This window comes from Camelus dromedarius, chromosome 18 (genome assembly GCF_036321535.1).
Source record: "Camelus dromedarius isolate mCamDro1 chromosome 18, mCamDro1.pat, whole genome shotgun sequence".
In the NCBI taxonomy this organism is placed as follows: domain Eukaryota; kingdom Metazoa; phylum Chordata; class Mammalia; order Artiodactyla; family Camelidae; genus Camelus; species Camelus dromedarius.
The window spans coordinates 21801433-21829294 of record NC_087453.1 but is presented as its reverse complement, the minus strand read 5'-3'; the positions used below and the strand labels follow the sequence as shown (position 1 = coordinate 21829294).

The following is a 27862-nucleotide window of genomic DNA, read 5'->3' as shown; positions in this document are numbered from 1 at the left end:
GGAGAGGGGGCGGCGAAGAAAAGAGGAAAGAAGGAAGTGGAGAGGGAGGTGGGGGGTGCTGAGAGGCAGAAGGCATGAGACTGGGGCCCCAATCCTCCGAGAAAGGAAGGAGAGGGTGACCTGGAATGCTCTCCCCTCCCCCTCTCCACTCCCAAGGGGGCTGCCCCCATCCGGCCACAGCCCTGGCGGGGTGGGGGAAGGGCGGGGGCGGCGCCGAGGGGAATGAATAATTGAAGTAGAGGGGAGGAGGAAGAAGAGGAGAAGGAGGAAGAGAAGGAGGCGGGAGCCGCCCGCACAGGGTCCTCCCTACTCCGCACCCCACCCCCTCCGCCGCCCGGAAGTCGCTCCCCGCCTCCTGCTCTGCCAACATGGCCGCGAAGTCGGATGGAGCGGCGGCCGCGGCCGGCCCGGAGCCGGAGGGGGCGGCCGGAGGAGCCCGAGGCAGTGCGGGCGGGCGCGAGGAGGCGGCAGCGGCTGCCGAGGGCCCTGGGGTGACCGGGGCGGGAGGCCCGGGGCCGCGCTACGAGCTGCGGGACTGCTGCTGGGTCCTATGCGCGCTGCTCGTGTTCTTCTCCGACGGCGCCACGGACCTGTGGCTGGCGGCCTCCTACTACCTGCAGGGTCAGCACACCTACTTCGGCCTCACGTTACTATTCGTGCTCCTGCCCTCGCTTGTCGTGCAACTGCTCAGTTTCCGCTGGTTCGTCTACGACTACACGGAACCAACTGGGGCTCCGGGACCCGCCGTCAGCACCAAGGACAGCGGTGTCGGCGGGCCCGTCATCAGCACCAAGGACAGCGCCGTTGCCTTCCGGACCAAAGAAGGCAGCCCGGAGCTGGGCCCCCAGCCCGTGCCCTCCTCGGCCAGCACCTTCCGCCGCCGCTGCTGCCGCCTCTGCGTCTGGCTACTGCAGACCCTCGTCCACCTCCTGCAGCTCGGTCAGGTCTGGAGGTAGGAGAAGCTCAGGTGGAGATAACTGAGTCCGAGGAGTAGTGATTGTGAGGGGCTGATTGCCACCCCAGGCTTGCTCTGACCCCTCTTGTCCTGACCTCAGCACCGCCCCACCCTATTGCAGCTCTGATTTCTTCTCTGCCAGCTCCTCCCTGACCTCTGCCCTGTAACTCTGACCAGCCTCAGTACCATCCTCTCTGATCGGGCCATTGAGGGAAGAGGGAATGGGTCAAGAAGAAAGAGAAAGATCCTCAGGGGTGTGTGGATGAGGAGGTCCCAGGGTCGATGGAGATGAATGTGAAGCTTGGCACAGGGCCCCAGGGCTCGAACCAGCCCTCTCCCACTCCTCTCTCTTTGAATGCTGGGCCTGGGCTTAGGGAAGATCTCAGAAATCCTTCCCTGCTCTCAAAGATTCTCAGTTTGGAATTGTAGTCCATTCCCAGCCTCCCAGGAGAAACAGAATTTGAGGCAGCTAAGTGAATATCCCGCCCAAACTTTTTGGGCTTTTGGGAAAGGGTGTACTGGACCCAGCTGGTCTAGCTCCTTCTGTTTTCCAGCATTTCCCCAGAGTCTCTCCAAGTCTCTCTTTGAGTCACCCCAAAAGAAACAGGGCCATGAGGATCTGGGATCTTGAATCTAAGATTAGATGGCCACTAGCTGTCCTTTCATCTCAAGACAGTAAGACAAAGTTGAGCTTTGTGTAAGCAGCTCACTTCTAGGCTTCTTCCTCTGCCAGGACGGAGGGTCCAGCTGAGCTGAGCTCAACTGAGTTGACTGGAGATGGGGAATTCTGAACCTCGGGTTCCCCTTGGGTCGGTATTGCTCTAGTAGCTAAGGCCCTACTGTGCACTGCAGAATGAACTTGCCTACTATGAGATTTTTGGCAAACCCCTCCTCCCTCCAAGCCTCAGTTCCCTCATCCGTGAAATGAGGGACATTCCCTATTTTTCTCATGTCACTGACCTACCCTTATGTTTTCTTACCTATTAGGATGTTCAGGTGAGAGAAGGTCTTCGTAAAGACCCTGCAGATTGTAACATATTTTAGGATTGCAATAGATTGTCATGATTATCACAGATATGGGGAAAGCACGGAAAAAGTCAAAGTCACTGTGGAGTAAAAGGTGACCATTGCTGTTGTTATATTTATTCTGCTACTTGTTAACATATTCTGCTTAACTCAGAAGATTCAGTTCTGTGTTGAGGGTTGGAAACAGGACTCCCAGGGTTTGTCCCAGCTGCTCACTTGCTGTGTCACCCTTGTTGTGTTGCCAGATCTCTCTTTGCCTTGGTTTCCCCATCTATGCCGTGCCTAGATAATGTGTATATTCCATTTATCTTGCCCTGGGGGAAAAGGTGGGTGGAGCTCTATCCACACAAGGTGGTGTTATTATTATTAGCTTGACACATAAAAATATTCATGTCTACATCCAGGAACTAATCTGCATTTATCATTCTGTGCCCGAGTGGACAGATGGTGAAAGATATTTTTAGATTCTGAAATGGTAACTTCCTATTCTTGGTAGCCAAAGCTTCATCCCCCTTTCCCTTCAGCCTAAAGTGGGCCAACTGCCCCTTGACTCACTCGCTACCTCAAAACCCCCTTCTCCCCTTGCTCAGAATCTACTTACAAGCAATGGATACTTCTTCCTTGAATTTCCCTCAAACAGAAAAAAATGACCATGGGGTGGGGGTGAGGGGGGTTCTCAGGGGAGCGGCTGCAGATGGCTGAGGGTCCATTGAGCACCATGCTTTCTTAGATAAAAGGGCTAGCGATTTCCACTCTACCCTATTTGTAAAGTGAGGGGGTTGGGATGAGATGATTTTGCAGGGATGACAGACTAATGGCTCTTGGGTTAAATCTGGCCTACGGAAGTGTTTTGTCTGGCTTGTATAGTATTTCAAAAATCCAGAGACCTAGATTCTCTTGAAAAAACAAAACAAAACATCAAGCAGCATCAGGCTTGAAACAATTTAGACAAGGTATATGTGCTTCAGTTTGTCTAGTTCCATTCTCTTTGAGCACAACTGGACTATTCCACTTATGCAGTAGGGGTATGGGAGCCCTAATTTATAGTTCTATAATAATTATTTTATTAGGCACTCACTTTGTGCCAGCCTATAGGTTGCATTTTTACCTGTTTCATCTCTTGTATCCTTCCTAATAATGTGATGTGGTTGTATTATCATTCCTACTTAACGGATGAGGGAATGGAGGCTCAGAAAGGGGACATCCTTGCCCAAGGTCACACAACCAGGGAGTAAAAGCGCAAGGACTCAAGACTCTCTGCTTTCAGAGCCCAAGTTCAATTTATCCACCCTGCAATTCTGCCACTAAAGTGTCCCCTATGCTCAAAGAATTATGAGTCTGAGATCCCAAGATTCCAGAATGGTAGAAAGTCAGGGCTTCTGCTGGACTGAGATAAGAATGGGAAAGGAGGGGGAGGGAGTTGAATAAGGATGAGGACACACTGTATATTGCAGGGAAAGTGCTGGACTGGGGGTGGGGTCGGATCAGGAAACTTAATCTGGGTTTGTAACCAGCTTGCTAGGTGACCTTGGGTGAGGCTCTTCTCACCTCAGTTTCCCTGTATGTGAAATGAAAATATTAGGTTTGATGACCTTAAGAGTCTCCCCTTTTCTGGAATTCTGACTTTGGGTTCAGTTATCAGAGCTAAAGTCCCTAGGCCCCTGACCCAAAACTTAGGATTCTGAAATGGCTAAGGGTCTGGCTAAATGGAGGGAAAACCGGACAAGAAGCCACCAGGGTTGGCATTCCTGGAAACCAAGCAATGTTGGCGCAACATGTTTGCTTACCCTGTGAAAATTTCCCACAAAGAATAGGTTCACTGTTCAGCAGGACTTCGTGCAGACGTCCTGAGGGGTGGAACTCAGGGTAATGAGGAAGGAGATGTGTGTCTAAGCCCTCAAAGCTGGGAGATTGGCTAGTCATTCACCTCCCAATCCCACATCCCTATTTCTGAATAAATTAATTTGAATCATAAAGACATCTTTTAACTCCTCATGCTTGTGAGAAGCTTGAATACTTTGAGGAGCCAGGTAACACGGACCTGTGTCAGTACATGGATGTCAGACAAGAAGACAGTATGGGACAAGCAGTGTCCTGGAGGAGAGGAAGCTGATACTCAGCTCCATCTGATGGTTCCATGAGAAATCATGTACCAGGTATTGTCAAATCTTGATTTCTCAAGAGAAATGGGAAATTGGGACTTTTTTTCTTTTGGTGAATTCTGCCAATATTCAACTATTAATTAAGGTTTTTAAAAAACAGTGTCAACTAAAGGAAACACATATGTGGGCCCATTCTCTTTGCAATCTCTGGTCAGCTCCTCACAACTGATTAAGGTCCTTTATTATTCTGTTCCCAAACCACTCTGGGAAATGAGTGTTATTCTTATAAATGCAAAATGGGGCCCTGAGGGTGGAGAGGAGGGGAAGGAATCCACAAACACTGTGCACCCTCCATGTCCCAGCTGGCCCCATGTGAGGTGGTCCAGGCTCATGATCTTGTTTTACCCTGAAACCTTCCCTCTGGTGGCAAATTGATATACCCATTTATCAGATGAGAAAGTGAGGCTTGGAGAAGTCATGTAACTTGCCCAAGATCACTCACTGAAGAAGTAGGGGAGAGGTGAGGTGCCAACCCACCTTTGCCCAATTTTCATGCCTGGGTTCTATCCCTGGCAGCACCACATTGGCAGCTTTAGAGGATCCTAGAGAAATGGCCCTGTACATTGGCAGATTGATCCCCGAGAGAACACTCAGATCCTTGGGTCGGACATGCAGCTGGCTGTGGGCTGGACACCAACCTGTGTTTTCATCTCTTTCTGCCCACCACCCCCCTCCCCAACCCTCTGAGCTGTTAAGCCACTCAGGGCTGTTAAGCCAATTAAAGTCCTAACCCTGTCTCCTCTGACCCTGTGTGCAGCAGAGCAGTAAGCCATGAATCCTGCTTTCTCTAATCTTAAACTCACTGGGCCCCAGCTTTGGCCAGATAAGCATGGTTTTTTTAGCCAATTAATGGGAGGCGATCTGGCATGGGATTCCTCCCAGGCTGTCAGGATCTGGGGGACCCCATATTGGCAGGGGGCGGGGGGAGATGGAAGCAAACTGGGCATTGAGGTTCTTCCCTCTAATACTCCCTCTATTTCTAGGCCCCGGAGCTACTCCCTCTGCTTCCTCACAAGCCCTGCACTTAAGAGAAGTTCTGAAATAGTGTCTTTTCTGGTGGTCAGGTCTGGGTCTCCTCTTTGGGAATCTATATTCTTCACATGCTGGTTAAGAGCATGAACTCTGGATTCAAATGTCCTCAGTTCAAATCTGGACCCTACCACTTTATATATGTGATCCTGACAAGCCGCATAATCTCTTTGTGCCTGAGTCTAGTCTCAGCCCTTGTAAACTAGAGACCATGATGTCACCACCTCTTGGATTGTTTTGAGGTTTTTCCAGGTAATGTACCAAGGGTTTAGCAGAGGGCTGGCCCATCGTTGAGTGTTCAGAACCTCTGGCAGTGATTAGTGCCATCAGCCTGGGCTTTGTTCTCCCTTGGAAAGGGGTTTGTGCATTGAGCAGGTGGCCTGGGAGGGGGCAGGAGGGCAAGAGGGTCTTGAAGGCCCCTGAAGCCATAGTGACCTGGCAGCTGTGCATTTAATCTGTAATCATTCATTCCACAAATGGAGCACCATATAGCAGGAGCACCTGCTATATACCAGGCACTGTGCTAACTGCTGGGAATAGAGGGGTGAACAAGACAAAGTCCCTGCCCTTGTGGAGCTCAAGAGTCTTGTGATGGGAACCAATAAACAAACAAAATAAAGTATGTATTATATAAGATAAAATAATATCATACATGACTTAACGATAACACAATGTAAAGTATTGTGTTCAGTGCTAGGGAAAAATGAATCAGGGTGGTGTGTGGCTCTTTGAGATAAGGTGGCCATGGCAGCCTCTGTGAGGAGGGGGCATGCGGGCAGAGGGCTAAATGGGGTGAGGGCGAGCTGTGTGGATGTCTTGGGAAGGGTGTTCCAGGCTCAGAGAAGGAGAAGAGCAAGGATGAGGCCCATGTGGCAGAGGCAAAGAGGGGTTGGGGGGAGAGTGTAGGAGGCGATGGTGGACAGGTTGGCTGGGGTTAGATGCTGTAGGGCCTCACAGGCCACGGGGAGAATGTGGACTTTCAATCTGCATGAATCAGGGAGCTCAAGAGGATTTGAATAGAGAAGGAATAGGGTCTTGACTTATGTTTTTCAATGCATGCTCTGGCTGCTGGATGGAAAATAGACTGGAGGGAGGGCAGGGTAATCTTGGAGACCCATGAGGAGGCTGCTCAATGATACAGGTGAGAGAAGATGGGAGCTGGACCAGGCTAGTAGCACAGGGGGCAGGGGTTCTGTTCAGGCAAAGCGGACCCGATATCTTTCCTGTTTTTGGTTAATTTCCCCAGTGGAGTCAGACAGTTAATGATTAAGAACTCATACTCTGGAACCAGCCTTATCCTATGTCTGCCACTTTCTGTGATTTGGGGCAAATGGCATAACTTGTCTGTGCCTCAATTTTTGTCATCTGCAAATTGGACATTCTGAATAATAGTACAGTTACATGTGGCTGGGGGAGAAGTAAACTAAAGAACGTATATGGTACAGTGCATGCTTACCACGCACAAGGTCCTGGGTTCAATTCCTCAGTACCTCCTCCAAATATAAATAAATGAATAAACCTAATTACCTCCCCCTCATAAAAAACCAAACCAAAAAAAAAAAAAAAAAGAACATATGGACAGTATTTAGCATAGTGCCTGGAAAGACAGGAAGTCTTCAGTCTTAGTAGCCATTATTATTTGTATTATTATTCATAAAAAGGTCAGGAATTGGATTTCATAGTGTTTCACAGCCCTCTTATCATCATTTCAACCTGAGTATCTCTGAGTTTTTCTTTTTTGATATGTTGGTTACGCATCTAAGATTTCGTTTTGACAGTCCCACAGCTGAAACATGTTTACAACCCCCTGAACTCAGTGACTCTCTCTCTCTCTCTCTCTCTCCAAGGGCCCTCCCTGCTGTGACCTGGCAGGGTTGTTCCACCACCCACCTCCTGGGAGACCCCTCTCCAGGACGCTCTCCTCCCCCACCGCCCTCCTCTCTCTGCCCAGCTGGCAGCAACAGGCCATTAGAGCAGCTCCGAACAGACACAGCGGCGGCAGTTGGGCCCAGCGTCCCCCCTTTGATCTATAAAGACCACACAGGAGAAGCCCTGAGGGAGGAGGGAAGAGTGCCAGGAAATGGCTTTGAACCCCCAGCAGCTGGGGCGAAGGGTCCTGAGGGAGAGGAAGGAAGATGGGTTGGGATCTACTCTGGCCTCTCCATTCATCGCTCTGCCTTTGTTTGGGCCTCGGAATTCCTCCCCAGGGAAATCCTATCAGCCTCCAGTGCCCCACCTCCTGGGCCCCCACTCCACCCCATCCTGCCTCCACCTGCAGCCGGAATGATTGTTCTAAAGCTCAGAGCTGACCCTGCCACTCTGCAGCCAGAGGGCCAGCCTCGAGCAAGTCTTAATATTTCAGCCTTGTGACCAGCCCCTTACCTCCTGCCCTTTTGGCTCCTCACTGCTCTGCCCACCCCCCAAATAAGCCACCTGCTCCTTTCCTTCATGCCTCTGAGCAGCTGCCTGCAGTCCTTCCTCCAGCAACACCCCATCCCATCCTCCTCCAAGTGAAACTCTGTACATCTTCAAGGCCAAGCTCACATGCCGCCTCTTCCCAGGAGGGGAACAAACCCAACACGTGCCACCCTCTGCCCCATAGACCCCATCTCCCATTCCCTCAATCAGACAAGTTGTTGTTTTTAATCTAGAAAGGACATTGCTTGGTTGTTTTGTCTGTTTAAAAAGGAACCGAACACTCTTGTTGAAACCTCAAGCAGCACAGAAAATATGGAAAGAAGACCCCTCTCCTCTCATTGTCTCTAGGGTCAGAGAGGTGGGGTGAAGGGAGATTCTCACTTACTAATTAGATATTTCTTGTGTTGCTTGTGATGCTAGTCGCATCGGTGAAATGGAGATAGTGACAGTATCCACCTCGAAGGTTCTTGTAAAGATGTCTTGAGATAATATAAACGTACAGGCCTTTCACATACTATATGCTCAGAAAATATTTACCACTAATTATTATTGGCCCAAGTAGCAGCCCATCCTAGTCGCTTAGTAACAAGATAGGGGGTGAGAGAGGGGCATCAGGGGTCCTAACGCTCACCACCCCTCACCCATGGGCCCCCTTTCAAGGAAGGAGGCTTATTCTGTGACTCCAGAGACAGTGGGAGAGTAGGTGACAACCCGAGGTTAAAGGAAGGCAAAATCTGTTTGATAAGAGGAAAGCTTACCCTGACAATCAAGTTGCCCCCAACAGAGCGGGCTGCCCCAAGGGCATGAACTCTACATCCCCGGACACGTGCGGACAAAAGTGGCTGACTTTGGCAGAGAAGCTGGAGCAGGGCCTCCTGCCTTCAGTTTGGAGGAAAAACTAGATCATCAATAAAGCCCCTCACAGTTTTAAGAGTCTGGTGGATCTAATCTGGTGGCTTTATGATGCTAATCTGCCAGACCACAGGTTGTAAATCCAGCCTAAGAAGGTGTTTGTTTTGGTCCACACAGTGTTTTTTCCCCCTACTGTTCAGTGAAACTTCTGATTATGGAAAAAAATTTAAATGTACAAAAGGAGAGAGAGAGCAGGATAATGACCCCCCATGTGCCACCATCCTGCTCCAAGAATGATCAACTCCTGGCCAACCTTGCTTTATCTAAGCCAGCACCATCCAACAGAACTTCCTGCAGGGATGGAAATGCTTTATATCGGCACTGTCCAATACAGTAACTACCAGTCCCACGTGACTATTGAGCATTTGAAATGTGTCACTGAGGAACGAATTTTAAATTTTATTTACTTTTAGTTAATTTAAATTTAAATCACCGCACGTGGCTAGTGCCAGACACATAGATGCTGGAGAGCATAGGTCTAGACCCCACCCCGTTTTTTCCCTTACATGCTATTTTTGAAGAAAATCTCAGATGTCATAGCACTGCATCCATGAATATTTCAGTATATCTCTAAAATGAAAGACTTTTTAAAAGTATAACTATAAGTATGTAATACTGTTATCACATCTAAAAAAGGAATAATAATTTATTTTAAATTCATATAGCATTGTTAAAATTAGTTGCCAACATTTCCAAATTGGGGTGGTTTTTGTTTTTGTTTTTGTTTTTGCATAAATATCCTGATTTCCACTTCTTCTTGAAAAATTGAAATTCCAGCCACAGTGGGTTCACATTCTCCCATCCAAAAATCAGTTGGAGCTGAGGGACAGCTGCCTTTTTAGACGGGGCACCTCTTTATCACTCCCTGGAGTCCCTCATCATATCAGCCCGTCCCCTCTACCATCTAGGCTCTCACAGACCAGAGACAAATAGACGTGGTGATTTCTGCCTGCCTTGATCTTCTAGTACCTTCAGATGCTGCCAGGAGACTAGGATCTAACTCCCTCTCCTTCACAGGTTCACGCCATCCCAACTCCGCACAGGGATATCAGGAAAAGAGGAAAAGTGGGAGACAGGGGGCCATGGGCTAAAGTATGGAGTCGTCAGTTTTAGTCTTTGCTCTGTACCCACTTCACAGATGGAGATAGTGAGGCCCAGAGAGAGAAGGAGATCTGGCTGCCCTCATACAGTGTAAGACATGAGGCGAGAACCTGGTTGCAAATGCTTTGCTGGAGAGGAGCTGCCTGCTTCCCCACCTGGCAAAGAGAGGAGAATTGGCTGGGAGCTGATAGCAGTGGGCGGGTTGGGAGAGGGTCTCAACTTTTCAGCCAGAGCCTAAAATTAGTGGCAGAGAAATGTTTGGCCTTAACCCAGAAAAAAAAAAAAAAAAAAAAAAAAAAAGGTACTGTGACTCTGCAGGGGGCTGCGAAGGAGGAAGGAAACAGCCCAGCTACCAGCACCACATGAAATGGGAGCCAAACGTGTAAAATCGCATCCTTTACTGACATTTATGACTCATTTGGCTGCCAACTCCAGGAAGGTCCCATTTTGCATCCTTGCAGGAGTGCTCAGCGTTGAGGAGTGGACAGATGGGGAGGGGGCCTCAGGGCCATTCCCCCCAAGAGCTTCCTTGGCCACATTGCAGATGATGTAGCTGTAGAATTGGACACCCTGTGGTTCCCAGCAAACTCATAGATTGCACCTGGGTACCCAGGGCCTGGCTCAGCTTGATTTGTGCCCTAGGGTGAGGTGGGGGATTCAGCCATTCCTAATCTGAGGTGCAATTCTGATGCTTCTGGCTGTTGACCTTGGGCAAGTCACTTTCCCAAATGTCTGCTAAATGTCTCAGGGGTTCATCTCTTCTGTCTGGGCCATCCTCACCCCTCTCCTGGTAACTGGTCTCCCCCCTCCATCCTTGCCTCCCTCCAATCTGTTCCCTGCAGCCAGGGTACTCCTTCTAAAATGTGGAAGTGCTCTCTAACACTACCTTCTTGTTTAAAACCTACTCCCTTGTTTAAAATCTTTCTACGGCTCCCTACCATGCTTAAGATAAAGATCAAATGCTTCACCATGGCCCACCTCATCCTTTATTTTCTCACCTCCTTTTCTGGAGCTAGAGCCATCCTGACCACTTACCTCTCCCTCCCAACTCAGGATGTTTACCCATGTCTTTCCTCTGCCAGAAACTCCCTTCCCTCTCTTCACCTGGTTAACTCCTGTGCCTGCTTCAGATCATGGCTCGGTAACCACCTCCCTCAGAAAGCCTTCCCTGATTGCCACACCTTTCCCAAGCTAGGCCCTTCTCCAATAGCACTGCCTTCCTTGGTGCAGGAGCACAGAAGCCCATTGGAGCATGTCTGGAACCCACAGAATGTCTGTTTCAAGTTTACATAACGATTTCATTAATGTCCAGGTCCCCCAGTAGACTATGCCAGATGGGCTGGGTCTGTCTCGCTCACTAGTGTCCCCACCAGCATTTTAGCCCAGTTCCTGGCACACAGTAGGTACTCAAAACTGCTGGGTGAATACATGTCAAGTATTCACATATCAAGTCTCCCTCTTTTCTGAGATTCAATTTCCTTATCTGAAAAACGAGGATCATGCCCATGAAACCTCATAGGGCTGCAATGAGGAGTTTAGCAAATTGCCTACAGAAGGCCTTCTATGAATGGCAGTTATTTTCTGGGGGAGGACAAAGACCCCAAAGAAGACGCTGCCTTGTGAACTTGCCCTGAAGGGACTTCTCTGACCATCTCTCTGTCTGAGGACAGATTCACTGAACACCAGGGAAACCAAGCGAGGAGTAGTATCAGCCTCACTGGAAACTAAACTGGAATCTGTAAGACCTCCTCTTCTCACCAGGGCCTCTGAGTTGGTGAAGTTCGTCAAATTTCTTGTTGGTTGAGTGCCCAGCACTGGGCTGGCCATTTTATACATATCGCCACTTTCTGATTTCATAGCTGTCCCATACGGTGGGCATTGAGCTGAGGGGTTCAGAGAGGGAAGCAACTTGCCCAAAACAACACAGACAGTAAATGATGGCCTCAGGATCTGAACTTGGGTCTCCCTGACTCCCAAAGCTGATTCTTTCCCTCAGTACTTGACAGCCTTCACTTGGGGGCCTTATAAAGTACATTCACACTCTTCATCCATTCACTCATTCAAGAAACAAATATATATTGAACATTACCTATGTGCTAGGCACTAGGGGCACAGCAGAGAAAAGGGCAAACATGGTCCCCACACTCATGTAGAGATAGACAAGAAATATGTAAGCAATAAATAAGGTGATTTCCAGTTGTAATATGTGTTATTAAGAAAAGAAAATAGGGTAATTGAACAGCCAGTGGCCAGAAGGGTGGGTAGAAGTGTTTTGGAAGGGGTAGGGGGCAAGGGGAACCTGGGAAGTCTTCTCTGAGGAGGTGGCACTGAGCTAAGATGGAAAGAATGAGAATCTGTGAGGCATTGGTAAAGCCCTTTCCACGCAGAGGTCCTGAGGTTGGAAAGAACTTGGGGTGGGCAGGAAGAAGCAAAACCAGTATCGCTGGAGACAGGGGAAGTGGGGAGGGTGGAGGGAGATGAGGTCCTAGAGGTGGACAGAGTTTATTGCAATGGGCTCCGAAGGTCGTGGTGAGGATTTTATTCTAAGGGCAATAAGGAGTGACCTGACCTGACCTAGGATTTTACAGGACCACTCAGGCTGCTCTGTAAAGAATACAGTCTAAGAGGGCAAGGATGGAGGGAGAGATCAAGGTGGACAGAGGCTGCTGCTGCTTGGATGTGGGTGGCTTAGACCAGAGTGATGACATCGGGGTGGAGAGAAGCCCTTGGGTTGAGGATACAGCTGTTGGTCCTTAATATTATCAGAATTGGATATCTGGGGTATCCAGATGTTATCCAGAATTGGATGGGTATTGGATTCTTGGGGTAGCAAGAATCAGGTTACTTGGGCCTATTTTGTAGGAGGACTAAAGAACACAGAAGGGTTGGACTTTTCCAGAAAGTCTAGTAAAAGCCTTGAGTCAGGGGCTCCTGCTTCTCCAGCTACTTATTGTCACCCCTCCCCTAGTTTTCTCTAAACCCACATAATTCCAGGCAAAGCTTCTAGCCCATCCCTGTCCAACTTGGGTCCTTCTGGGCAGCCCTCTGCTTGTCCTTTGTTCAACTGAATCACCTTTTCTGGTACAGGGGTCCATGAAGAGTCAAGGCTGAGTTCTGGGTCTGGCACTAACTTGCTGTGTGACTTTACATACGTCCCAGGCCCTTTCTGGGTCTCAGTTTCTTCGTCTGTAAAGTAAGGATAATCACAGTACCCACCTCAAAGATTTGTTGTGAGGAATGGACAATATGTATAAAAAGGCTTAGCACAGCCTGTCACACAGTTGGCGCTCAATAAGTGTGAGCTATTATCAACCCCTGCACACTATCCCCCTACAGACTCACAGAGCAGTCATGGGCTCAACTGGTGGTGTGTTCCTGCTCCTTCCCGTCAGACCAGCCTCCCCAGCCCCACCCTGGTCACCCTCCAGAGCCTCCAAGCCTGGCCAACGTTAGGGACCGGAGAGCTGGCCTTGGTGAGGGGCAGTTCCTGGATGGAACAGGAGTGAGGGAGCCGCTGGAAACTGCTGTGTTTTTGGCCCCGAGCTGTGAGGGGGAGTGGAGAGGGACGAGAACACACACTCGGAAACGCCGAGATCGACAGATGGAAAAGCCGAGGATGTGAGAGACGCAGACAGACAGAGAGAGCCCCAGAGTCGGGAAAGGAGGAGCAGGCAGGGGAGGGTGGCTGGAAAACTGGCAGTCACGCGAGCCACGAGCTGAGCAACAGACCGGCAGATGGACCGACCAGCCAAGAGACTGAAAGAAGGACAGACCCACAGACAGTATCCAAGAGACAGCCAGAAAGACAGACAGGAAAGCAGGCCTGGTATCCAAGGGGACAGACAGGCTATCCTGACGTCCAAGGGACAGACAGACTAATGTTCCTGGTCTCTAAGATCAGACAGACAGGCTGACCCAGGATGCCAGGGTCAAGATGACAGATGGACATAGGATCTGGGAGACAACGTGACCCATAGTTCGAAGACAGATAAGTGGACTGACCCAGGGTCCTCGGGTGACACTGACTGATAGATTAACTGACAGTAACTGAGGAACAGATAGGTAAATAGAATGACCCTGCATTCAAGGGGCAGACACAACAGGCTGATGTGAGCCACAGACAGAGACAATAACTGAGGATCCGAGGACCCACAAAGAGATGCGTCCAGGCTGACCATCTGCATGGAGACTGAAGCTCAGGCCAGCAACCCCGGCTGGTACCAGAGACTCCTGGGTTGCCCCAGGAACAAAGCACAGGAGAGAGGCATGGGGAGCCAGATGCTGGGCCCATAAGCTTCCTGGCTTCTTGGGGATGTGGGATCCCCTTATCCTTCTCCCTTCTGCCTGTTAAGAGAGGAGCCCCCCAGCCCGGAGGATGCTGGGAGGTCCCTGGGTCACAAAGGCAACCAGGCCTAGGGAGAAGGGAATGAAGTCTGTCCATCTCTTGCCCTGCCAGCTGCTCACAGAGGGCAGGGCGTCTGGAGAAGACAGCCTTTTGGATCCTGAATGGAGGGCTTTCAGAGCCTCACTGCTGGCTTCTTTCTTCTCAAGGCTTGGTTGTTATGTTCCCAACCCCACCCTCAATGATACACACTTATCTCCAATTTCCAGTTTCCTCCCAAACAGGTTTCTTCTCTGAGCCCAAGACTGGGAGTCAGCAAATTAGATCCAAAACAGATTTCTAAGCACCTCTCTCCTCATCTGCAAAATGGGAGTGGTAGAAACTCTTTGTTAGGTTCTGGCTTAGGCCAGCCTCAGGCAGTTTAAGGCTGGGAGATGTTAGAGTTGGGGAGGCCCAACCAGGCTGAGGAGCATTGGGGAAGGCTTCCTGGAGGAAGAAGGACAGATGTGCTAGCTCTATGAAAACAGGCAGAGAAGCCCCAGGGCCTCCAAGGTCAGGAGGGAGACACTCGCACTCACTCACTCACATGTATTCATTCAACAAACACTTAATTGAGTGCTTACTACATGTATGGATGCTGGGCACACAATGGTGACCAGGACAAATGAGGTCCCAACCCTCAGCAAGCCATGGTAGTAAAATAGAAAATTAATGTGTAAATTAATTTAAAAGATTGTTTATAGTGTATATTAAGAAAATAAGTGATATAAGAGATGAGAGTGATTTAGTGACGGGGGAGGGGCTGACATGGGATGAGTGGCCTTGGGGAGGGTCTCTCTGAGAAGGCGATGTGGGAGATGAAGATTCAGCCAGGCAGAGCAAGTAGCAAGTGTAAAGGTCCAGAGTCAGGAACAAGTGTGGCTGGCTTCCAGGAACCTCCAGGGCATCGGGAGTGCCGGGACAAAGGAAAGAGTGGTTTGCCATGAGGTGAGAGAGACAGGCAGGGCAGATGGTCTAGGGCCTGCAAACCAAGGGAAACTTGGACTTTATTCCAAGTGGGATGAGAGGCCCTTGGAAGCTTTTGAGAAGGGGAATGACACAATCTGACATAATCAGTTTAAAAAATATCCCACTGGTTGCCATGTGGAGAGTGGACTACAGGTGTCAGGAGCAGATGCAGGGTGCTTACTGAGAAGGCAGAAGATGACAGCAGCCTGGACCAGGGTGGTGGCAATGAGGGAATAGACAGACAGGGGATGTGTTTTGAAGGAGAGCAGAGGCACCGCCTCCAAGGCTGGACTCCTTTCCCTAAGATGGGGCATCCTTCTCTGCGGGGGCTATCTGTCCCATTTGTGGGGAAAATCAACTTCTTCCAACTTCCCTTCAAATAGAGTGGAATAGAGTGGGCTCCCTGGCAGAGGTTTTAAGGGAGGCTGCTAGTATGCCAAATACATTTCAATTATAAAAGAGAGGCTTCTTGGTGATCAGGGGGAGCCAGAGGCCTCTGGCTAGCACATGTTCCTCGTCACTATGTACAGGTTAGAAATGCTCACAAGGGAGAAAATGAGACTCAGAGAGGCAGAGAGATTACTCAAGGTCACACAGCATCCAGGGCAGGGCTGGAAAGCAAACCTACAAAAAAAGGAGTAAGTCCCTTTTTAGAGAAAGTGAAACTGAGGTCCAGGGAAATCAGGTTGAATGTCCTGGGCAGGGCTGTTTTAAGACCTGTGTGGGCCCCACATCTATCAAGCACATTAAAATGCAGCCATATCAAACATCAAAGGTAAATTATATATAACTAGATAAAAGCCAAATTGCAGTTGACCGGCTGATATCATGTTCTATTTTGCAGACATTTAATTAAACATTTATTAATTTTTGATTCTGCTGTTTTTCCCTGTGTTTTAGAGCCAATTTTTTCCCCCAGGCCTCTAACATTTTCGTAGACCCATGAAAACCTCGCAAGCCCTTGGCAGCGAGCATTTAGTGCTCACTGGAAGGGACCACCAGTTTTTGGTCCTGTTTCCAAAGGAGGGCAGAATAAGGCTGAACACCGTCCTGCTCATCCTCAGACTGCGGCACGGTCTTTCCACGCTCCCCGCTGACCCCATGCTCTTGGGTCTCAGTGGCCTTCTTTCTTCCCCTCCCCCTTCCTGGCTCCAGCCCACAGCAGCCCTGGCTGGATGTGCCCTTTGTCTGCGGCTAGCTGGGGTGTGGGGGCGCATGGGGTGTCGGGAGCTGGCACAGGAGGGGGCAGGAGTAGGCGGGGAGGTGGGCAGGCAGCCTGTCAGATGGTGATGGATGCTGGCCGAGCCGGGGCCTCCCTCATGCTGACCCAGGCCGGGAAACAGATGGTCTTCCAGCCTGAGAGAAACTTCCAGGGTGTTGCCCTCCCCCAGCTCCCTAGGCCCCTTCACGTTGGACCAGCTGGTCTCTCCTTCCTGTTCAAAGCCAGAGCCACAGGACTGGGGAAGGGAATGGGGAGGGAGGAGATGCAGGCTGGGAAAGGTGATCTGTGTTCTGAGCCCTGAGAAGCTCTGGAAAACATCTTGGTGTCTCCCCTAGTCACCCTCACTTCCGGCCATCTCCAGCTCTGCCTTTGGCCCCTCCTCTGTGCCCTGCCTTAACTCAGCCCTGTCATTTCAGTCCTGGACCAAACCCCAGCCTCACCTGGCCTTCCTCCCAGCTGGCCTCCAGAGCGAGCTTTCTAAGCCACCGAGCTGATCGTATCACCCCTGATTCTGGGATAGAATTCAGATTTAGAATAAAATATGAACTCTTCGATCCAAAATTTGATGCCCTTCATAATTCTAGTCTTCTTATGCCGCTGCCAGAGAAAATCCTCCCCTCCAGGCCTGGCAAAACACTGGCCATTCCCCTAAAAAGCCATGTTCTCTGATGCCGCTATACCTTTGTCTCAGCTGAGTCTTCCACCTGGCATACCCTTCCGCCTCTTGTGTGCCTTCAAATACCTACACGTGCTTTAAAATAGAGATCAAATGTTTCTTCCTCCAAGAAGCCTTCCCTGACTCCCTCCCCCAGCTAAAGTTACCAATCTCTTCTCTGGGTTCCGCGGCATCTTTGAGCATCTATTTCAGCTCTTAGCTTGTCTCTCTCCCATGGGGTTATGAGGTACTTAAAGGCATAGGGCCTGGCACAGAGCTAGGGGTCAAGAGACACGAATGAGTGATTCTAACTCGAGAGATCCTTCTGTGGGGGGTAGGCAGGAGCCCAGAGAATAGAAGTTACAGGGATACAAATTTCTGCTCATCAGAAGAAATATCATTCAGCCCTGGAGCTGCTCAGAAGCCCAAGGCCCTGCCTCAGGAGGTAGGGCCTCCCTGTTCTGGAAAGTGTGTGAGCAGGGGTGTAAGTGCGTGGCGCTGGGAAATGCTGCAGTGATTTCAGCATTGGATGGGAGAGTTAGACTGCGGGGCCTTCACATTTCTTGAGCCAGCTTCTGAGGGAACAGCCCTCTTCCCCATCCTGGCTGCCAGTCCCACACTGTGTCACACTGAGGGTGTGTCTATACCACTGGTTGGTCCTGGGAAGACCCAGGGGTGGGAAGGAGAGCCCTAAATGGGATGTTTCTGGCTACGTATTGTTGGGGGGAGAGTTTGGGTCCCAGAACATTAGCTCTGAAAGGACCTCCAGTGTCATCAAGCCCATCCCTTTTGTTGCCAGATAAAGAAACTGAGGCCCAGAGAGGGCCACACCATTGCTAAGACCAGGCTACTCATTTGGGGAAAGTTTGGGTATCGGCTGGTCACAAATTCCAGGGAGCACTGTGGTTCCTCCCTTGGGCTGGTGACACAATTGAACACAGTTAGTCCCAAAACAACATCCTGGAAATGCCGGCACTTCATATCTGGGAACAGACCCCCAAACCCTGGCTGCCCGATTTTGCATTCAGGCAGTAGAGTCACTGAATCTGGCGGGATTTTCTCCCATGGTTTTGGGGGATCTCATTTCTAGAGGCACCCTCTCTGGTTTTAGCCTGTTGCATGCATCAGAAAACTTGGGGGTTGGAGGGGCAGGGTCTGTAGCTGCAGTGTGGACAGGTCCTTTTTCACCCTAATGGTCACTGCACTTTATAGTTGCAAAGTATCTCATCCATTTAATCCTCACAGCCACTTTGGGAGGGATCACCCAGGGCTCAGAGAGGATCTTGCCCCAAATCACATGGTAGATTAGAGGCAAAGTCAGGAACTAAGCTAAGGACTTCAGGATCCCTTCCATACCGCCTACAGGGTTACTAGAGTTCCACTCAGTTAAACAAACTTGCAATCATGCACACATTCATTCATTCTGCTGACACAGAGTGGCACCTACTTGTGATAAGAAGTGAGGGCATAGCAGTTAGTAAGCTGACCTAGTCATCCTCATGGAATTCAGTCTGGGGGGAGTGCATAAACCAGGCAGTTACAACCCACTGTGACGAGTACTGGGTTGGAGGGCAGCTGGGGAGAGGCCCCTACCCTGGGTGAAGGGAGGTCAGCAGAGGCTGCCTACCTAGAAGTCATATTTAAAAGCTGATTCTTGGAAGAAAAACAAGAGTTATCCAAATTTGGGGCTGGGGTAGGGTTGGAGGGCAGGGCACAGTATTCTAGGCAGAGGGAACAGCAGATGCAAAAACTTAGCATTGTGATCTCTAGAATCTGTGACGTGTGCAAAGCAGCTGGAGCTGTGAAGTTTGTTGGGAGAAGTGGCACCAGAGGAAGTGGCAAAGTCTCAAACGCAGGGGGATCTATGAGCAGCTTCCCTATGGGGAGAACTGGGCTCTCAGAGATGGGGTTGAGGAAAAGGCCAGGAAGCTCCTAGTGGCAACAGGACTTGGGGCTGGCACCAGGGACTGTCTCTGAAGGATGTTTTGTGTGGGCAAACTCATTATGGCTTTCAGTGAGAGGCAGTGTTGTCTCATGGTTAGAGTATGGGCCTGAGACCAGCCCACCTGGGTTTGAATCCTGGTTCCATTGCTTCCAAGCTGTGTGACCTTGGACAAGTGACATACCTCTCTGGGTCTCAGTTTCCTCATCTATAAGATGGGGATAATAATAGGGCTATTGTAAGCTCAGGGTAAGGTATCAGGAATCCTGCAAAGAAAGCAGGCCCTACTTGCCATAGCAATAACGATGCTGGCAACGCTGTATTAAAGGCTTACTTGTGCCAGGGCTTTAAGCTAGTGAGCCCATTGGGAGCTGCCCAACAACAGCCCGGTGGGGCGATCCTCTCAATATGTCCATTTGGCAGCTGAGCACAGTGACTTTCCCAGCGCTACACTGCGCCCTGGCCCTTTGCACTTGCTGGGTGGCCAGGGACCAATTGGGAGGGGGCGAGGGGCACGAGCGCGAGAGAGCCTGACCCCTTGAGCACCGCGTCCTCCCGCAGGTATCTGCGCGCCATGTACCTGGGGCTGCAGAGTCGCTGGCGTGGGGAGCGGCTGCGGCGCCACTTCTACTGGCAGATGCTGTTCGAGAGCGCAGACGTGAGCATGCTGCGCCTGCTGGAGACCTTCCTGCGCAGCGCGCCGCAGCTCGTGCTGCAGCTCAGCCTCCTGGTGCAACGCGGCGGCGTGCCGGACCTGCTGCCCGGTGAGCCCCGCCCCTCCGCCCTGCCCGCCCCGGGGCTCACACATCTTCAGTATTTTGATGGCCCTACCTGTCCACTCTCGCAGCTTCAGGTCCCCTGGGGAGGCCCTGCCCATTTCCCCACTCCTCCTGCCACCCCTACCCCCGGCCTACTCACTGTCCAGGTTTTGGAGGCTCCCCTTCTACTCTCACTATCCTCCAGGCCTCTGGAGACCCCCATGTCCCCTCTGATGGCCCTCTTACCCTCAGGTAAGAGACCTGACTCCCGTCACCTCTTGCCTCCTCTTAGGCCCCCTGCGCGCTCCCCTCTCCCACCTTCCTCCCTTCCCCATTGCCAGGGTGGAACAGACACTCCATTTCTGCTAAGTCCGAAGAGGCCCTTGACCCCATCACCACACCTCAGACCCTCAGGGAAGTCCCCTGCCTGTTTCTTTCTCCAGACTGTCCTGGTCCCAGCCTGCATCTCCTGGGGACCCCACCGCCTCACAAACCTTCTTAAACACCACCAGTTTCCAGAGTGTTTCCATGCACCCTCTTGCTGCTCTTCAGCCCCTGGGGACTCCTTCCAACAGGCTAAAACTCCTGTCCTGGTTCCCATGTAGTCACCCCACCCACCCACCTTGTCCCTTTCTCTGATCCAACAGACTGGGCCAACCCCTTCAACGTCAGAGATAAAACACATAGCCAGTCTCCCTGGAGCTCCCCACACTCCTCCCATCCAGACGCTGCCCAACATACCTGCAGGGTTTCAAGAGACCCCATTACCACCTCTCAGGCCCTTGGCAATCATCCCTTGCCCAGGACTGGGCCCCAGTCAAAACTTCCCACTGGGATTTTCTTCCCATGCCCTCAGCTGTGCTCAGCTTGGAGATCCCTCTTCACACCCCAGCCACATCCTGGTGGCCTATAGCTTCTAAAAGTCCCCTCTGGCTCCTCTGTGCCCTAATTGTGACCCCCCTCCCCTTCACCTCCTTTTTCACTCCCAGAGTCCTGGACCCTATTTTCCCACCCTTTCACCAAGACCCTTGAACCCTAACAGCCCCAAACTAGATACTTGGTCCTGAAACTTATGAAGACCAAAACCATCTACCTTCCCTCTCCCTTTATGCTCCCACCCCTGTAGAAATACCCAACCCTATCCACTCTCACCCCTGCACCATTGCTCTTGAAGACCACCCACCTGGACCCTCCTCACACCCCTCTTGATTTATAGAGCCTTTCCTCACAACTCCTCAGAACCCAACTCCTGACCCAGAACCCTCCCCCTTTCCCCAGACCCCAACCCAGACCCACCCCTAACCCAGCCCACCCCGCCCCGACCCTGTCTTCACAGCCCTCTCCACCTCGGCCTCACTCGTGTCCCTGGCCTGGACGCTGGCCTCCTACCAGAAGGTGCTGCGGGACTCACGGGACGACAAGCGGCCTCTGTCCTATAAGGGCGCTGTGGCCCAGGTGCTGTGGCACCTGTTCACCATCGCGGCTCGCAGTTTGGCCTTTGCACTCTTTGCCAGCGTCTACAAGCTCTACTTTGGCATCTTCATCGTGGCCCACTGGTGCGTCATGACCTTCTGGGTTATCCAGGGCGAGACGGACTTCTGCATGTCCAAGTGGGAAGAGATCATCTACAACATGGTGGTCGGCATCATCTACATCTTCTGCTGGTTCAACGTCAAGGAGGGCCGCAGCCGCCGCCGCATGACCCTCTACTACTGCATCGTCCTGCTGGAGAACGCCGTGCTCACCGGCTTCTGGTACTCCAGCCACAACTTCACCGACTTCCACTCGCTCATTCTGGTCTGCGTGGTGGCCTCCAGCTTCGCGCTGGGCATATTCTTCATGTGTGTCTACTACTGCCTCCTGCACCCCAACGGACCCATGCTGGGTCCCCAGACGCCTGGCTGCATCTGCCGTGAGGCTCCAGGGCCCTGTGGCCCACCAGCAGATGCTGTCACAAGTCCCCCAAGGTCCCTGCCCAGGACTACAGGCACTGAGCGGGATGGGGTCTCAGCGGGAGGCGAGCGTGCGGGGACTCCCACACCACCTGTCTTCCAGGTGCGGCCTGGCTTGCCTCCTACACCCGTGGCCCGCACCTTGCGGACAGAGGGGCCCGTCATTCGGATTGACCTGCCTCGTAAGAAGTATCCTGCATGGGATGCTCATTTCATTGACCGACGGCTCCGGAAGACCATTCTGGCGCTGGAGTACTCCTCGCCCACAACGCCCCGGTTGCAGTACCGAAGCATCGGGACCTCCCAGGAGCTGCTGGAGTATGAGACCACAGTGTAGGCCAGTCTTCCCCCAAGAAGGGATGAGTTTCGGCTGACCCCACATCGACCACAGTGTTGAGCCCAGAATTTCAGGGCCACTGGGCTAGGGGGGAATGGATCTGTGGGTCCAAGAGGAGAGTGACCCTACCATTGGGTTCTTTCATGGGAGGAGGCAGCCTTGTGGAGGCCCCAGCCCTTGGCCCTGTTTTCAGCCCTGTGGCCCATTTCCTAAACTCCCCTGAACCAGGGCCCAGGGAACCAACTGGTGCTACGCTCCTGGTGAGCTGCCTCACCTTCATGGAGGCCTCTGTATCATGGCTGGTGCCAGGGACCCCGTACCCTCCCCCCTGCCAGGAGTTGCTCAACTGGTGGACCCACCAGAGAAGGGGGTCCATGACCTAGGCCCTGTGCTCATCAAGGGGTATGGGGGTGTGGGAGGAGATCTCTGAGCAGGATGGAGGAGGCCATGGAAGATGTGGGGTGAGGTGGGAACATCTGGTGGACAAAGTTGCTCCAGTTCCTATGGGGTCTGAGTTCTGGAGCCTGGGCAGGAGGGGAATTAAAGGAGGGAGTTGGGGTTGGGTGGGGAGTTGGGGTGGGGAGGGTTGACAGTGTTGGAGCTGGACAAGAGGAAGAACCCTGAGACACCTGAGGGGTCCAGGCTGGCAGAAGCTTGAAAGGGAGGCAGATGTGGGGGAGGGGAACCTTGATCCGGAGCATAGAGAATGTTCCTCAGGAAACACCCTTTGTTGTGGGCTCTCTTATGGATGAGGTCCCAGACACCTCAGGTGAAATGTTTCAAGGAACCATTCTTTGTTCTAGTGAGCATCTAGAACATTTCTTCTAGATAAAGGTCTGGAACACAACTGTCTAGAAAGATACTCTGGGCTCAATTGTAGATGACGTTCTGGCACATGTAGCAGAGGAACTGTTCTAGAGGGACAGTCTTAGTTCTAGATTAAATTCTGGGACACATAGCTGATAAAGTGTCCTAGGGAGTCACTCTGATCTGGATTCTGTTATAAAGGGGTGACTGGCAGACTGATGTTCTGCCACGGGGGATTCTAGCTCCTGCCTGGGGGCGGGGGTGGGGGCTCTAGAACCCTATGAGTGGAATATCAAGGAACAGGTACTCCAGTTCTAGACTTCGGAGGTGTATATGAGTTCTGTGCCCCTGTCCGCCTTGGTCCATAGCCATCTTCCCAAGAAGAAATTGTCCTCAGAACCCCTGGGACATTTCAACTGCCAACTGGCTTCCAGCTGGAAAAAGGTAGCTCTGGGGACATGACAGGCATCTTGGCTCTTAGCCACCTTGCGGATGCAGCTCCCTGGGGCAGCAGCTGTAAAACTGACTTGATTTGCCTCAGATCTGACAACCCTCCAGGACCTGTGGTTCATTTCCATGGCCCCAAAATCACAGGGTATCCTTGGGACCACTCACCCAGCACCACTCCCCTCCAGTCCCAGATAGCTTGGAGGAGGAGGACAGGACCAGAGAAGTAGACAGTTCTGTCAGGTGAGGGGCAGAGCATCTCAGCAAAGCTTGGAACCCCTCCTCCCAAAGTCAAGTTTCCACTCCCCCCATGCCTACTAAGGCGTGTTCACTGCGAGGGCACAGCAGGTCATATTAAAGACAGATGCAGACCTGAGCTGAGGTGAGGTAGACATAAGAATCCTAGACTATGCAAATTAGAAGGGCACTTAACCCTTTCTGGTTCAGCCTCCCTTGGGTTATTACAGATGGGAAACTGAGGCCCAGAGTGGCAGCTAGTCTCACAAGGTCCTAGATTCCTGCTGCCCCATCCGATAGTGATGGGTGATAGTGAATTTGCTGAGGGTGCTTGGAGAGGGCCACACTCAGGGTGCGGGGTGACTCCAAAGGCCGAGAAGGCAGGACTGCGCATGCACACACACACCCAAACGCAAAAGCACACATCACACCTGAGACACAAGTCACCTCACTGCCCGTCCCCTGCATCATGGGTGACTGCACAGACACCCACACAGGCCGAGATGGTGTGCGCATCCTTCCCGTCAACATTTTTCCTTCTTTCTTTCTTCTACTTCCCTGATCCCTAAGACGCCTCAGGAATCAGGCCTCAAGGTGATGGGTGGTGAGGGAAGCCTAAGGCTGACCCAGGCTCTTTCTGGTGGGTTCCCCCATCCTCCTTGTCCTCTGTTCCTCTGTCTTCAGAGACCAAATTCTATGCCCCTTTGTGAGACAGGAGCATTGAGAATGTGGACCCAGATCCAACTGACCATTTCTCCTGGGTTGACCATGCTGAGAGTTTTCACCTGTATTGTTTCACTTAAACTCTCCCTTGCTTCCAACATCCTTATAAGAGAGGTGTTATCAATCCATCTGACAGAGAAGGAAACTGAGGCTCAGAGAGGTGACATGAAGTTCAGCCTTGGCAAGTTATTTTACTCCGCAGTGTCCTAGGATGGTCCATCTGGCTGCCCCCACCCCCCGAATCCTAGAAGGAAAGGTTACATGTCCTCCGTGGGAGCTGGGAGTCCTGACAGCTCCAGGAGCTGCCCAGAGAGTAGGGACGAGCTGGCAGTGCTGAGGCGTGGCTTGAGGCTGTCCGAGAAGCCACGGGCAAGGTTTTGGACCTTACTCCACCCCCACCCCAACATCTCCTCAATCCTACAAAACTTTCCTCAAGGACCTCTGCCTGCAAGGACACCTGAGCACCAGAATGGTCACAAAGAGTGGCAGGAGAGGGCTGCAGGCCCCTTCTGCCTCTCACCCTCAGGAAAGGTCTCAGCCCCTTAAGGACTCCCCGCTCCCTCTATGCCTAGGAGCTCAGAACCTATCCCTCCCAGGCCTGAGGTCCCTCTCTCTGCTGGCCTGTCCCCCACTTCATCTTGTCCCTGCCAGCCACCTGATTCACTGGGTTGGAGGTGTCAGAGAGGCAAAGTGACACCATCCCATTCGAGCTGTTTTATTTTCCTTCCTGTGACACAATCTACCTCAGCCATTCTCTCTTCTGTGCCAGAACTGGACACCTGGGTCCCTGCCTCCTGCTCCCCATTCCGTGTCCCCCAACCTAGCCTGGCTGCTCAGTCCTTCCCAGAATCCCTTCAGGGTCCTTGTGGTGAGAGAAAGTTCTAGAACCACAGCCCAGAGGGGCCCTTGGGGCCCCCTAAGCCACCTGCCCTCCCCATCTACTATAGAGAAGAAATGGAGGCCCAGAGAGGGCCAGGGACTTGCCCAAGGCCACATAGGAAGTATGTGGTAGAGTTAGGCTTTTCCCAGGGATGAGAGGGAGTTGGGTCCATCTTATTTGCCCAGGATAGAAGAGAACAGGACACTCTAAGTACCAAATATGCCAGACCTACTCTACCCTCAGTATCTCAATCCCCACGAGACCATGTCCCCATTCCCAGGGCTGACTTCTGTCTCCGTTTTTTGGAACTGATGCCCCAGGCTGCTGTCTGTGCTCCCAAAACCTCTCCAGGCACCACACACCCCTCATCACACCCCCATGCACTGATGTACCACGTGCCTTGTAACTATCACCCAGGTTGGACAGCACAGACCCCCACCCCTCCCCAGCAGGGGACTCCCCAGCAAGAAAGGCTTTCTTGGTCCCCTCTTCTCATCTGCCTCATCCTTGTGTCTCCCCCATATCTGCCTTACCCCCAGCTAGCTCCCTGCTACACCTGTGTCCCACAGAGTCATGTCACCCGTGAGAGTCGAGGAAAGCAGAGGGCAGGGAGGACAAGACCTAGAGAATATCCAGGTCTCAGGATCAGGACCAAGGGGGCTAGGAACATCCAGGAAAAGTCTTGCCTGGTGGCCCCAATGCCCTCCTAAGGGCTAAAGTCCCATGGGTCCTTCCCTTGGAGATCACCTGGATTTGGAGTTCATAGAAACCTCAGGCAGTGGGGAGAAGGTTTTCTGGGGCAGTGGTGCCTGGGTTGCAAATTCAAATGCCTTCAGTTAATGAAAATAGAAGTACAGGTGCCAAACTAACCACCCATATCTGACCCGTGCACCACCAGTTTGAAACCTCTGGTGCAAAACGTTGATAAGGTTCTGGGAAGCCCAGGAGAATCTGGAAACTCCTTTGAGACTTTTCTAGTCCAACTCTAAATCCCCACCGCCTGGCTCCAAGCCCTCTCAACCAAAAAATCCAGGGAGGTCTGGGCATCCACAAGATGCCTGGTTTGGGAACCATCATCTGATAAGGACTACAGGCTCCTCAAGTGCCTGGCATGGGGAGCAGGGTAAGGGCTGGGGTCTTCAATCTGGGGGCCCCTGGTTAGGAGCCCGCACTGGGTACAGGGAGAGTTCAGGTACAGGATGAGGACTGAAAGCCAGGACCCAACTGCCCCCCCCCCCCCCATGCTGGGCCATGCCACCCTTTGGTAACCCCAGGATGGCTCCCTCCCAGATAAAGCTGTAGATAGGGCCTGTGGGGGAGGAGCTACAAATCTCTGTACTGTGCTTTGTGATGTCTCAACAAAAAAGACTGAGTGAGTGCCAAGCCACGTGGGCAGCAGTGGGGGTGGGGCCTGCAATCTCTGATCCCCCTTCCCATCCAGAGGAGGCTTCTGAGACTGGGGCTGGACCAAAAAGGGACTCTAATGTGCCCTTCTGGTTGGGAAGGGACTAGGACATTCCTGGGTTCTTGGTTGCTCCAGGTAGAGGCAAGGGGAGGAAGAGTAGGAAATTGTGGAAGTGGGAGACGAAGGCCTGGTCTAGGGATGGCCTGGTTCCTGGAAGGAGAAAACTTCCCAAGGGGAGGGGGATGGTCCTCTTGTGCCTGGCCTTCCCCCAGCAAGAAGGGGGCTGCCTCCTCCCCAGCAATCCTGGCCTTTATTCTATGCACAATCGTTGTAAGGGCAGCCCTAGGCCAGGCTGAAGGGGTGGGGGCCTTGGGACACCTGCAATAATCCCAGAGTGGAGGGTAGCTTGAAACAAAAGGGGTGAGAAAGGCGTCAGGTAGGAAAAGGATATTCTACCATCTCCCTCTAACCCACATCCCAGAATCCGAACCAGGCCTGTCTCCTCTGGGCTAAACAACCAAACTTGGAGGGACACCGTATAAACAGCCCCCAAATGCAATGGCTTTTTTCATAAACTAGCTGGCAGGGACCTGAAGGATTCCCAGAGCATCCTGTCGTTTGGGATCTTAGTATTTTCACCCCCGAGGATCCTATAGTTTGGGAGATTTTTCTCCCAAACAAGCCTCACTTCTTGAAGGATAATTACTTTTCCCTCATTAAATTAACTCAAGCTGAGCTTCTGATTGCAGACAAATGCTTCCAAGGCCTTGGGTGAGCTTCTAGGGCTTAAGGGTGGGGGGAATATCTGTATTCTATTGGAGCGTTTAATACACAATTCTCAAGAGCACTTGTAGGCCCCCATTCCTGCCTCCACAGTCAGGCAGGGTCTGGGACCCCAAGTTGGGAATCTATTTAATCATCCAGCATCCATTTTACTGACGGAGAAGACCCAGAGAGGCAGCCATCGGAAGGTCACACAACGAAGGTTCTTCGGGGTCCCACCAGAACACCCCCAGCCCTGATGCCCTCTCGCTTCCACTTTTTCTCCCACTCCAGGAACCACTAGCCATGCCTGAGGGGCTAATTTCCCTTCCTCAGCACAATTCTAGGTGATTCTCCCCTCCAGGTTCTTTCTTCCCTCCCTAATCGGCCCCTACCCTCTGCTCACCGGTGTTTCCAGTCCTGGTCCCACCTCCTGGTATTTACTACATCTGTGCCATTCTCAGTCCCGACCCCACTCACCCCTCTGCCCTTCCCCCAGGAGGGGGAAGGGGCCCCAAGCTGGGACTTCTGTACTGAGACTCTTTTGTACACCACAAACTTTTTGTATATTTTTAATTTTGCTGCGACATGAGATATTAAAAGTCATTTCAGTACGTTCTGTTTGTGTCCTATTGTTTTGGCTATTTTGGGCCAGAGGAAGGAGATGAGGAAGGAGGAAGCAGGGAGGAAGGATACTCTCTGCACCAAACCCTGTGGCTCCTTTAAGAGACAAAAGTATTTGATTGGAAGAATCATGCAGTACACCAATCTCCCTGTTGATT

The 27862-nt window shown here is 51.8% G+C and overlaps 1 protein-coding gene across 1 annotated transcript; it reads left to right on the top strand.

Annotated features, from left to right (window-relative positions):
- Nucleotides 1–368: 368 nt before the first annotated feature.
- Nucleotides 369–22425, top strand: XKR7 (XK related 7). The gene is made up of 3 exons (XM_031434003.2): nt 369–952; nt 19334–19536; nt 20867–22425. Exons 1-3 carry the CDS (start codon nt 369–371, stop codon nt 21817–21819), a joined length of 1740 nt encoding a protein of 579 aa, XP_031289863.1. The 3' UTR covers nt 21820–22425.
- The last annotated feature ends 5437 nt before the right edge of the window (nt 22426–27862 follow it).